This window comes from Entelurus aequoreus, linkage group LG04, assembly GCF_033978785.1.
Source record: "Entelurus aequoreus isolate RoL-2023_Sb linkage group LG04, RoL_Eaeq_v1.1, whole genome shotgun sequence".
In the NCBI taxonomy this organism is placed as follows: domain Eukaryota; kingdom Metazoa; phylum Chordata; class Actinopteri; order Syngnathiformes; family Syngnathidae; genus Entelurus; species Entelurus aequoreus.
The window spans coordinates 53,235,251-53,249,407 of NC_084734.1; the positions used below are offsets into that span (position 1 = coordinate 53,235,251).

The 14,157-nt window shown below is 39.1% G+C and overlaps 1 protein-coding gene across 2 annotated transcripts in view; it reads left to right on the top strand.

Annotated features, from left to right (window-relative positions):
• pigg (phosphatidylinositol glycan anchor biosynthesis class G (EMM blood group)) overlaps positions 1–14,157 on the top strand; it is a 141,598-nt gene that overhangs the window by 53,217 nt on the left and 74,224 nt on the right. Inside the window, exons 9-10 of one of the 2 annotated variants that reach the window (XM_062045297.1) lie at positions 5,797–6,191; positions 12,592–12,783. In XM_062045297.1, coding sequence (XP_061901281.1) covers positions 5,797–6,191; positions 12,592–12,783 — 587 coding nt within the window. Of the gene's footprint in view, positions 1–5,796; positions 6,192–12,591; positions 12,784–14,157 lie in introns of those variants that run through there. The other variant, XM_062045298.1, reaches the window with a different exon arrangement.

Sequence of the window (14,157 nt, forward strand, 5' to 3'; positions counted from 1 at the left end):
TGATCAACAAGATGATTTTCCCTTCACCTTTGGGTCAACTCTCACTGTGATTTGTGCCTTTGCGGCAAACAGCACTTAGAGTACCCGGCCTTCTTGGTTTCTCCTAGGTGGTTGCTGAAGATCACTATACTGGGAAAGTTCTTAATGTCAACAGCAAAAGTGTAAGGGGTGGTTGGGACTGGAGGAAGGGCCTCGCCGTTCACGTTTGTCTTTATGTTAATGAACCTTGGTGCAAACCACGGTTTGTTTTTAACAATCTCTATGTTTGACCATAAGTATTAGGGGTGTCTCGAACCGATGATATCAGCTATCTGTTTGATATCAGGAAAATAGAAGTATAAATTGCCTTGCATCTAAACTCTATGATTTAAGTGCTCACATACAACAGTCCTGCAGCGCGTTTATTTGTGCAAAACTCAACACCCAGTTAACAGCGAAATGTCTTCCAATAAGCACACATGGTTGGTCTTTTCTTGTATTTTGGTCAAGTCATTTACAAAAGGTAAGGCTGTAGGCTACTAGGAGCTGGCAGCTACACAACAGCTAAGCACATAGTAGCACAGAAGCCAGACAATCGTAATAGATGTCCTTAATTAAACAATATAGCAGTCTTAAACAGCTTTGTCAATATAAACAAGTATCAAATGTTTAGGATTATTACTTACACATACAAAGTCTTGAAGCTTATTGAAAAAGTATCCAGCAACCAGTGTGTCCGCATAATTCAACTTACTGTGTCAAGAGCTCAACTTAATGATTTACTGTGGCCACTCGGTCAGTTCAGTTTATTTAAACTTAAATTGGACCTATTATGCAAAACCAACTTTTTCTACCTATTGGTACCTTTTTTTTTGTATTTGGGATTTGCATAAGTCATTAAAAAAATGGAAAATGGAGGCATGGCGCAGATGTTTATAAAACATCCTTCCTTCACACTTCCTCCAATGAGCCGTTTAGAATTTGCCCCAATTGTGACGGCAGCGGATATCTCCATATATAGTAGAAATTTTCCCGAAGTGCTTTGCGCGAGTCCGCCAGTGTAGTCCGACGCTGTAGTAAATAAGCTTATTTTTTTAGATCCTCTTGTTGTAGGGAAGGCTGGCTCGTAAATGCACATACTTTCTCCGCTGTTGTCAGTTTTAATACAAAGTAGCGAATCGCGATAGGTCAAACTTATTAGTAAACTCCATATAGAAGTTCTAAAACTACAACATAGATGACGAGTAGAAGACACTGTCGAAGTGGACCCATGTTAATAAGACAATCCACAAAACGGCGCATGCTGAAAAGATGGTCTGAAAGCAGCTTGAGGATGGTCTGTAAAACATCTATGCAAAATTTTGACCAAAGACCACCAGAATATGTTTGGTAGACCACAAAGAAGTGTTGTAAATATAAGAAAAATCTTAATATGACCCCTTTAAAGACAACAAAAGCCCATTCCAGATAGGTTAGTGTTTTTCGTACCTACCATTGTTTTCTGTTTGACTAATTTCACTTGATCAGGCTTTTTCTAACTTTCCACACTACAAAGTAATACAAGTATGTACTGTATGGTTTGTGATGATATCGTATTGGCTTAATATAAGTATCGGCGAATACTCAAGGCTCCATTATCGGTATTGTATCGGAAGTAAAAAAAAAAAATGGGACACCCTAGTGTTGGGCACTAAAGTAAAAGAAAGACCATTAAATGCATCTGGAAGGGAAAGCAGTGCTTTCTCTTGAAGCTTGCTGACCTCAAATGGGGTTATACAACAGTTGGATGGTAGAGGGAATACTTTGATGGGGTCATCTGAAAAACAGTCTCTGGCAAGGGCTGGCCTTTGTGTAGTGTTTTTTTGTTTTTTTTAGAATATACCACAGGTGCACTTCTTATACCGTGCAAAAATACAAGTACATGAGTATCATGTTTTTAATTCTGACACTAGCTGTCGAAACTGATGCCTGGACTCAACCTTTGAACTTGAACCTTGACATATCCATCCATCCATCCATTTTCTACCGCTTGTCCCTTTTCGGGTCGCGGGGGGTGCTGGAGCCTATCTCAGCTGCATTCGGGCAAAAGGCGGGGTACACCTTGGACAAGTCGCCACCTCATCACAGGGCCAACAATGCTCTTAATTATGCTTTAGACAAAATTACTGTACATTTCCTAAGCTGTCAATTTGTCTAGACTAGGTCATTTCAGGATTGTTTTATTTTTCTCTCCATGCAACTTCCATCCATCCATCCATTTTTTACCGCTTGTCCCTCTCAGGTTTGCGGGGGGTGCTGGAGCCTATCTCAGCATAATTCGGGCTTATATTGCTTTTTTGAAAGTTACTTTGGATCCTATCTTAACTAATCGGATCCAGCGGTAAGTCGTTTTAAAGGGTAAAGGGTTTTAGTCTCATCCTTTGACTTGGTCAGTTGCATTTTTCATCTTTATTACTGCATCCGTATATGCGCATTACAATATATCTTCAAAGGTTACGTCTCATTACGTCTCAGCAAAAAGTCTAATGAAAATGCAGACTATTCATGTAGAAAATAACTTCAGAGAAGAGAAAATCATATTCAATGTATTTAATATTTTTCTGTGCCTCAGATATCTATACATAGATATCCTTTAAACATCATTATGTTTTACTGTCACGCAAGTGTCGTAAAATTATGGCTTTAATAAAGGCAAGACTGTGGTTGGCACTCTGGCTTCCTCCCACAGTCCAGAAATGTTAGGTAAATTGAAGACGTTGAATTCCCTCTTCCTACTCTACTTGCACAGCTCTACTCTCTTCCCCACTGGCAAAACCGCACCGCTATTTCTAATACATCAAGTATAGGGATGAGCAGCAAATTCTCTACTTTAACAGGTACCGACCGATTTCTGTCGGTACTACCGGGTACCGATAAATGTAAAATCAAAATGTACCATATTTCAATACTTTTGCATGACGTCACATCCGTTTTTTTAGATTCGGCACCTGCTCAAGCACTTGGCAGGCAAAACAGGCGCATTCGTAGTATACTGCCTCTAGTTATGATTGCAATTTTCCTTGCCAACAAAGCAAGCATGCCTGATAGAAAGCACTCAAAAGTCAAGTTTCACTTTTAAAAATATGCTATCTCAATGCAAATTTACATTGGATATTGTAGAATTAGCAATTTTACATGGTGATTTCAACCTCCATAATTAGTAATGAAAACTACAACTAAGATGCACGTAACAATCAGTCACCGTCAGTGACACATAGATCTGAGTGTCATCTGCGTATTAGCTGACCTAGTGGCAGCATGTACAAATTGAACAGTAGGTCAACTGCAACAAAAAAAATACAGATAGCAGTATCGTTAGTCCAAAATCTTCACGGTCCTCATGGACCGACCTAATTAGGAACCGGTACCAAAAAATAATGGTAATCTGTATACATCCCTAGTGACTTGTGTGAAATGTGCCAGCTCTGATTGACTACCTGGCTACAGAGTAGCTATTTATTACCAGGATTTACTTTGCGGCACTCCGTTTTCTATCTCAATGGCGCCTTTTAACTATTCTAACCTTGACAGGAGTAATGGTGTCCAAAACATTTACTACACTTGATGTGCATGAGTTTAACAGATCATCAATATTAGTATACGGGGTGTTTTCACACCTAATCATTTCCACAAAATGTGTCCGTACGCTATCATTTATGAGTCTTCCCCTAACAACCACAGACCCAACTGTTGGTTTGGGTCTAACAGACAAGTTGAAGAAAACACAGACATTATCTGATAAAGCAACATCGATAACATTCACGTTTGAAATAGCGAGACCCTTAGTAATGATCAAATCAAGAGTGTGGCCTCATCATACGCTATCATTTTTTAGTCTTCCCCTAACAACCACAGACCCAACTGTTGGTTTGGGTCTAACAGACAAGTTGAAGAAAACACAGGCATTATCTGATAAGGCAACATCGATAACATTCACGTTTGAAATAGCGAGACCTTTAGTAATGATCAAATCAAGAGTGTGGCCTCATCATCATTCATCATTTCTTTTTATTCCTTTCATGAAAATGCATATACAGTATACAAGCCACGTACAGTTGACACTTTCATTGTTTTTTGTTTCTTATACATTTCCTTGATCAGAAAGGAGCAGATGGAAGAAGACTATTCTTATATTTATCTGCCCCCTTTTTAACACAAATTATTTTAGATGACTTTATAACTGTTCCCTCCACCAACACCCAAACTCCAACATACTTCTTAATTTTCGTTTAAGCATTTTCACAAAGACACGTCCAATCAAAATCAAAAATCAGTTTGATATAATTCCAGTTGTCTCTTTTTGTAACTCTTTTAAATTCAAAGATATTCTTGCAACTTTTTAAGTCTTTGTCTAGAGAATTCTATGCTTTCACACCAGCAACAGACAAGCACATTTGTTTCAAATTTGTTCGCACTCTTGGATGTTTAAAATCATACGGCCTTCTGTGATTCTCATCTTTAGTCATGAACACAAATAACTTTTGTAAGTCCTTCGGAAGAACTTTATTTCTAGCTTTGAACATTACTAATAGAGTATGCAATTCTACAATGTCTTTTAGTTTTAATAAACCTGCCCTAATGAAGAGTGGATGTGTGTGGTCTCTATATCCTACTGTAAAAATTATATGAATTACTCTTTTCTGTGAAAAAAATAAAGGCATTATGTAGCTGTGATATGTATTTCCCCATATTTCTGCACAATAATTGAATTAAGGTAGAATAATTGAGCAATATAACATTCTCATTGTGTTATACGGGAAACTGTATTTAACCTTGTTCAAAATAAATAAGCTTTTAGATACCTTATTTTTCACATGCAATATATGAGCTTTCCCTGTCAACTTTTCATCTAAGATGACCCCAAGAAATCGGATTTCAGACACCTTCTCAATTTTCACATTGTTTATGGATAAACTAACTTATATCTTTCTTTTATTACTGAATACCAGAAATTTAGTCTTTTCCAAATTTAAAGATAATTTATTTACATCAAACCACAATTTTAGTTTAACCATTTCCTCTTCAATATTATCGGCTAAGATTTTCAAGTCATCTCCTGAACAGTATAAATTTGTATTGCAGCCTCTGCTGTAGGTGGGCTCTTTCACATGCTTAGTTAGACCCAACATTTCAGGGCCGGAACTGAGTTCTTTAGCATGCCTGTCATTGGCTACATCTACATGCACATTTAAGTCCCTGTGAAGATCAAACAATCGAGGTCAGTGCACACAACTGATTCTATAAAATCAGCAATAAATTAATCTGAATTCTGTGGTGGTTTGCAGATAGTGATATAACGTATGGATGATTGATTGATCTCCATTTTGAATGAATACTCAAATGATGAAAAAACTCCAAATGACAATATTTTCCCTGAATATAGCACAGACACTGTTTTTGTCATGTCTCAAACACATAGTTGAAGTGAGGTGGGCTTCAGAACTACACTTGCTGTGTTTATGTGGAGTCATGTCTCAGTTAAAAACATAAAATCGAGATTATAGGAGGAAATGCAATGATTAATTAAGTGATTTATTACTTTAAAGATCTGACATTGAGTACTGCGTGTTTGAGATTAGTGATAAATTTGCTTTAAACATTGTGTTCTTCAAAGGTATGTGGATTACATTTTTCTGATCAGATAATATAGCTGTCTGTCTCTTAACTAATCTATGTGCTTTGATAGTTGTTATTGTTTTAGAAGAGAGCACTTCCTTATTGAGCCTCTAGTTGATGTGATTTTTAAAGCGGTCTTCTTTGTCCTTGTCTCCCCTGCAGAGCAGTAGCAGTGAGGGGTCACTGTCAGAGCTGGATGTTTTGTTGCTGGCTGGCACGGCCGGTCATACTCTCAGCTTGGCGGCCAGCAGCTTCGTAGAGGAGGAGCATCAAACCTGGTACTTCCTGCTCAACACGCTCTGCCTCGCAGTCTTCCAGGATGTGTGCCGCAAGTACTTCAGAGAGAAGAGCCACTCTGTAGCTGATGAAGAAGATTATGTCCTTCCTTCTAAAGACTGCACTCCCTCTGGCTACCCCAAGGCAGAGATTAACTCCGAGAAGTGGCTGGCTTTAGCCACGCCCCCCTTCACTCTGCTCTGCTGCCGCCTGCTGCGCTCCCTCAACCAGACTGGTGTGCAGTGGGCTCATCTTCCTGATGTGGGCCATTGGCTCAACAGGTGGGTTAAGAAAATATATGAAAAATATAAATATCACAATAATTCTGGAATGCAACATTGACCAAGCAACCACACAGTAAAGCAGTTCTTTTCAAATAGTGGGGCGGGTCCCCATGCCAGGGGTGCGTGGGACCTCGAGGAACATGCTTTTTTTGCCGTACCAGAATATGGTGAAGTGTATGTAACACTTGGCTTCACTGTAACCACGGTGGGAGACGAGGAAAGACCAGTGTGTTGTTTCCTTTAATGTTCATAAGCTTACAATGTTATGCAGAGGTATGCTTAGTCACGGTGGACAGTGGGGGGCGCAAAATATGTTATTCTTCCTATGGGGGGGCGTAACGAAAAATATTTGTTTGTGCTGCAGTAGAGGAAGACAGGACACTGAGCTCCAATGATATCTGAGTGGTCATTTCTTTTTTTTGAAAGCAAATCATGTGCATATTCACTGTGACAAGCAACATTTTTCATCCCATTTTAGTCATTTCAAAATACACTAACAGAGATGCATAAAAACATTGATACACATGCAGATTCGGGATGTAACGATAAAGTTCATACCACAAAAACGATCACGGTTATTATGATGACAGTATTGTTGAATGTGCTCAAAAAGTACTTATACACACACTGAAATCTTAAAGTACAAAGGTTGCTTATGGAAACCATAGCTTCAGAATGGATTGCTAATAATAAACCAAACTACTACAGTAGTTAAAAGTGCAAAAATGATAACTACAGTTTGCCCCAAAATCAGACAATGTAGATTTTTTTGGGGGAGTGAATGTGCACCACACATTCACAAGAAATCAATGGGTGCACCCGATTTAGCGACACATTCTTATTTGACATCAACTTAGCCTGATATGCAATACACATGGCAAAATCCAAAAATGATACAACTATTAGGGTCAAAACAATAAAATGACGGCTTATTTATATATATATATATATATATATATATATATATATATATATATATATATATATATATATATATATATATATATATATATATATATACTCACATAGAACACATAACAGTAACAACAAAACTAGAGTTGTCAAAATTATTGAGTTTTCTTGTTTGGTGAGCAAACTGGCCTCCCTTGGATTCAGTACCCCCTATGCAACTGGCTGCTTGACTTCCTCATAGACAGACCCCAGTCTGTGAGAGTGGGCAACAACACCTCCAGTGCCATCTCCCTGAGCACCGGCTCCCCCCAGGGCTGCGTCCTGAGTCCGCTGCTTCTCACGTTGATGACCCATAACTGCTGCGCCAGGTCCACTACTAACCACATTGTGAAGTATGCGGACGACACGACAGTAGCGGGCCTCATCCGTGACAAGAACAACATGGACTACAGGGAGGAGATGAAACATCTGGTTGACTGGTGCAGAACCAACAACCTGGTCTTGAACCTCGACAAGACCAAGGAGATCATAGTTGACTTCAGGAAGCACCAGTCCAGCCACGCTCCACTCTTCATCAACGGCACAGCGGTGGAGATGGTAAGCAGCACCAAGTTCCTGGGGGTGCAGATAACTGACAATATAACCTGTTCCAAACACACCGGAGCTCTTGTAAAAAGAGCTCAGCAGCGCATGCACTTTTTGCGTCGGATGAACAGAGCACAGCTCCCTCCCCCCATTCTCACCACATTCTACCGAGGCACTATAGAGAGCCTACTGACCAACATCATCTCTGTCTGGACTGGAGCCTGCAGTGCCTCAGACTGGAAGTCTCTCCAGAGAGTGGTGAGGACGGCGGAAAAGACAATCAGGATTCCTCTTCCTCCTATCCAGGAGATCGCAAAAAGCTGCTGCCTGACCAGGGCTCAGAAAATCTGCAAAGACTCCTCCCACCCCCACCAAGGACTGTTTTCACTGCTGGACTCTAGAAAGAGGTTCCGCAGAACCTCCATGTTCTGTAACAGCTTCTTCCCTCAGGCCGTAAGACTCTTGAATGCATCATAATTAACTCGCTGGAATAAAAAGACAATATAACATACATCCATAAACGTGGATGCATTTGGAAAAGTGCAGTATATTTATCTGTACAGTAATCTATTTATTTATATATGCACCTCATTGCTTTTTTAAAATCCTGCACTACCATGAGCTAATGCAACAAAATGTTGTTCTTATCTAAAGTTCAAATTTGAATTACAATAAAAAGGAAGTCTAAAGTCTAAAAAAAAAAGTCTTAATCACAAAAAATAATCATGAACACACTTAGATTAATTATACAATTTATTTTGATTGTACAAGATATTTTCCTCAACTGCTGTCACACTTGATCATTTCGCGATATTGCCATATTTTTGCTGAAAGGATTTAGTAGAGAACAACGACGATAAAGGTCGCAACTTTTGGTCGCTGATAAAAAAAAAAGCCTTGCCGGAAGTAGCGTGACGTCACCGGAGTAAGGACTCCTCACCTTTTCCCATTGTTTACAATGCAGCGAGAGAGATCGGACCGAGAAAGCGACGATTACCCCATTAATTTGAGCAAGGGTGAAAGATTTGTGGATGAGGAAAGTGAGAGTGAAGGACTACATTGCAGTGCAGGACGTATCTTTTTTCGCTCTGACCGTAACTTAGGTACAAGGGTTCATTGGATTCCACACTTTCTCCTTTTTCTATTGTGGATCACGGATTTGTATTTTAAACCACCTCGGATACTATATCCTCTTGAAAATGAGAGTCGAGAACGCAAAATGGACATTCACAGTGACTTTTATCTCCACGGCAATACATTGACGAAGCTCTTTAGCTACTGAGCTAACGTGATAGCATCGGGCTCAAATGCAGATAGAAACAAAATAAATAAATCCCTGACTGGAAGGATAGACAAAAAGATCAACAATACTATTAAACCATGGACATGTAAATACACGGTTAATAATTTCCAGCTTGGCGAAGCTTAACAATGCTGTTGCTAACGACGCCATTGAAGCTAACTTAGCTACGGGACGGTGGCGGGCGTTGTAGCTTTCGACGACACCCTGGCCGCCATCAGAGTCGGCAAGAAACAAATATTTCCCCAAAGTTACGTACGTGACATGCACATAGCGACAAGCGATCAAACATTTTTGGAAGCCAAAGCTGTACTCACGGTAGCGCGTCTGCTATCCACCTCAAAGTCCTCCTGGTTGTGTTGCTGTAGTCCGCCGTTAATACACCAATCGCACCTACAGCTTTCTTCTTTGCAGTCTTCATTTTTCATTAAACAAATTGCAAAAGATTCACCAACACGGATGACCAGAATACTGTGGAATTTTGGGATGAAAACAGAGCGTCTTGTATTGGATTAAATGGGTCTGAATACTTCCGTATCAACCATTGACGTCACGCGCATACGTCATCATACATAGACGTTTTCAAACGGAAGTGTGGCGGGAAATTTAAAATTGCACTTTATAAGTTAACCCGGCCGTATTGGCATGTGTTGCAATGTTAAGATTTCATCATTGATATATAAACTATCAGACTGCGTGGTCGGTAGTAGTGGGTTTCATTAGGCCTGTAACTCCATGAATATGAAAACAATTACCACTCCACTTTAACTTAAAGACAGCATAAGTCCATTTTAGGCGATTTATTATTATAATTAGTATAATACATATCTACCATTGTTCTCTGTTCGAATCATTTTACTTGATCAAGCCTTGTCTAACATTATTCGGTACAAAATAATACAAGTACAGTATGTTTGGTTCGTGCTGATATCACATTGGATCAATATCGGCATCGGCCAATACTCAACGCTCCAACACCCATATCGTATGGGAAGTAGTGAAGTGAAGTGAATTATATTTATATAGCGCTTTTCTCTAGTGACTCAAAGCGATTTTACATAGTGAAACCCAGTATATAAGTTCCATTTAAACCAGTGTGGGTGGCACTGGGAGCAGGTGGGTAATGTGTCTTTCCCAAGGACACAACGGAAGTGACTAGGATGGCGGAAGCGGGGATCGAACCTGGAACCCTCAAGTTGCTGGCACGGCCACTCTACCAACCGAGCTATGCCGTCCCAATTAAAAAGGTTTAATTGAGACAGCCTTAAATTTGACAAATGAACACTGTTTGTGCAAAGTAAGACAAATTCTTCAATATACGTTAATGAAAAAGCGGCATATTTATTTTCAACATTTCAACTAATATATGTATTATTCATGCTGATATTGTATCACATAAATATCGGTTTGGGCCAATTTTAAAAGCTTTAATATCGGTATTGTATTGGAAGTGAAAAAATTGTATCGGACACCCTTCAATACAATGTACAGTTTATAACGTGCCTATGAAAGTTAATTTAGAAAGCGACTAAACTACACTAGTGCATGCGTTATAAACAGCTACACTAGAGCAGTAATGTTGTCTATCATTAATTTCACAACCTTTGTAATTTTTTTGCAGTAATGAAAACAAAACATTTGTTGTCCATAGGAAATTTACAAATGTACATGAACATGTTCACCACTGTATTCCAGAAATCATTAAAAAGTGTTTTTAGAAGAGGTACTGTGGGAAACACCAAAGGGAGCATTAAAAGACAACTTTACTCTTGATTTTCCAAGTATCTAAGTTTTAGTAAAAATTTAAAATTGGCAACCAGCTCTCTTGATTCCTGAAAGAAAAGAGCAGAGTTGGATTGATCAACATTATTTTAACAGCACTATGCATTATAGCTCCATCTTTACCATGCATCTCACTGTAGAATAAAGATGTGAATTCTGACCATTCCCAATTTTCTTTGCTTTTTTCGTCGATCTCCACTGCCAGTAGCTCTGCTAATGATATCGACACTATGCGTGTCTTAAAGTACTCAAATCCTCTGCTGCCTGGTCTAGTCAACTAGGAAAACTGTTTTGTATTTGTGTAAGGTCTCATTTTCCAAACCTTCAATTCAGTCAACCATCTTTATAAGTGTGTCAACTTTCAAATGAGGAATCAGATGTGCAGCTTTTTCATTCCATAGAGTCTTGATCAAGCTTTGTATCTCAATTAAATACAATTACCGTATTTTTCGGACTATAAGTCGCAGTTTTTTTTCATAGTTTGGCCGGGGGTGCGACTTATACTCAGAAGCGACTTATGTGTGAAATTGTTAACACATTACCGTAAAATATCAAATAATATTATTTAGCTCATAAACGTAAGAGACTAGACCAGGGGTCGGCAACTCGCGGCTCTTTGATCACTCTGATGCGGCTCAGCTGCATACTTGCCGACCCTCCAGATTTTTCCGGGAGACTTCCGTATTTCAGTGCATCTCCCGAAAATCTACTGGGGCAACAATATTGAGGGCGTGCCGTGATGGCAGTGCCTTTAACGTCCGATTTTACACTATCTGCGTGCCGGCCCAGTCATATGTTGTATGCGGGCTCAGCCCTGCACACGAAAGTGACTGCAAGGCATACTTAGTCAACAGCCATACAGTTCACACTGAGGGTGGCCGTATAAAACAACTTTAACACTGTTACTAATATGCGCCACACTGTGAACCCACACCAAACAAGAGTGACAAACACATTTCGGGAGAACATCCGCACCGTAACACAACATAAACACAACAGAACAAACACGTAGAATCCCATGCATCCCTAACTCTTCCGGGCTACATTATACACCTCCGCTACCACCCAACAGCCCCCCCGAACCCCGCCCACCTCAACCGACGCATGGAGGGGAAGGGGAGGGCGGGGTTTGATGTGTGGGGGGGCGGGGTTTGGTGATAGCAGGGGTGTATAATGTAGCCCGGAAGAGTTAGGGATGCATGGGATTCTGGGTGTTTGTTCTGTTGTGTTTATGTTGTGTTACGGTGCGGATGTTCTCCCGAAATGTGTTTGTCATTCTTTTTTGGTGTGGGTTCACAGTGTGGCGCATATTAGTGAGAGTGTTAAAGTTGTTTTATACGGCCACCCTCAGTGTGAACTGTATGGCTGTTGTCTAAGTATGCCTTGCAGTCACTCAAATGTGTCTGCACAAGCCTCATATAACATGGAACTGGGCTGGCACGCTGATACTACAGGCTGTAGAGGGCGCAAAAGACAGTGCCATCACGGCACGCCCTTATTATTGTTGTTTTTGGGTGAAAATCATCAGACATCCTATAGAAAAGTTGCCCTGAATTTCAGGAGTCTCCTGGAAAAATCGGGAGGGTTGGCAAGTATGACGCTGTCAAGCGCCATTCATATTAAACTCGCGGGCCGCGCTAACATAAACATTTTATATTAAGGTGCGGGCCGCAAAATAACGTCTTGTGGGCTGCGTGTCTGGTTTATACATAGCACAAAGCAAAAGAAAAAACTTTGTATTCAGTGTTATTTCATTTTAAATTTCATAAAGAAATGAACTCTTTCAGTAAGTTTTCTCATCTGTTGGTCTCTTTCCAGCTCTGAACACAAAGTGGTATTGTCCTTGCTGGCTGCTTTCTGTCTGGTTCTTATCTACTTCCTGGTCCAAAGACGCTGCTCGCTGGTGTCCAAAGTTGCCCTTGCTCTTGGACTTTTGGGGGTTTACAGCTACAGAGCAGCTGTCGGAAACGTCTCGTTTCCCTGGCAACGCTCCGTTCGAAATATGTCCAGGTAAGTTATGAACCACTTGACTCTATGACAGTTGCTCATGACAGGTTGTCCTCTGCTGGTAAGATAATAGCAGTAATAACAATGGATTAGATTTATGCAATGCTTTTCTAGACACAGAGAACTCAGAACCCTTCATTCATTCACTCCACATTCATACGTTGATGGTAGTAGTCATACATAGTCATCTATCCATCGTCTGGTATCCTGGTAGTATTTGGAATCATTGTATAGTGGTCACCATGTTGTAGCTGCTGGGATTTAGTTTAGTGCACTTCATGCCAGGTGGCATACACTGGTTGTCTCTACTATATAGGGTTTTTCTCTTTATAGTAGAGTACCATTTATATTTATCTGCACTAATTCAAGTTCCTTATTTATTATAATTAGAGCTGTCAAACGATTAATTGCATTTTGTTCATAGTTAACTCAAAATGAATCGCGATAATCGCAGAAAGATATAATTTTACGTCATCAAAATGTGTACCGTAGACAGATAATTTTAAAGTTTTTAATACCATAACTGGACAATTAATTTGCTTTAATTAAATATTTTAAACATTATGCTTTTTGAAACAGCTCAACACAAAGAAGGATGTAAACACGTTTTGAAAGAGAATTTAAAAAATACCTACAGTGCGTTGGTGTTTTGCCAGAATTCCTATTTTCTAGGAATACAGAATTTGTATTCCTGCTTTATGAGCACTTGCACTTAGAGAGGAGCGACACTTCCATGTTTAGATAGCAGTTTCACGCATTAATAACACAAAATGTGAATTGTTGCGATCTTGCTTTGATTGTCAAAAATGTTAGGTGATATTTTTTCTACATAAATAATTGTTCCTAATTTTCTGTACTTGACATGTTGTACAAGTTAGAATCAGTAGTACGTAATTTTGAACATGTCAAAAACAAAGCAAAAGAAAACAAATATTTAAAAAGGCAATAATTTTGATAACATAACAGTAAGGTATAGAAATACAAACAAATATTTCACAATGAAAACACATAAAAAATGAAAAAATATATATAATGGTTAGTTTTGTTCATAACCAAAAAGAAGTGGGAAGAAGTGAAACTTACCCCTATATTTAATAAATCAAATAACTAGCTTTCTTATCATCATTATGTACAATGATAAATTTAACGGTCTTATTAAAATATATTATCAATAATCTATTACGTACTCAATTTTCTTTGGCACAAAAATAGAGTACATATGTACAATATAGACATACTGTGTATAGTCACATGAACACAAGTACTAATTGATGGTTACACCAACCAATAAATAACTACCCAAATAATGTAAACACTTTATGATTGTTAGAAACCTTCATTCGTGTACATATAGAAAATCATGTCTTTATCGCTTTT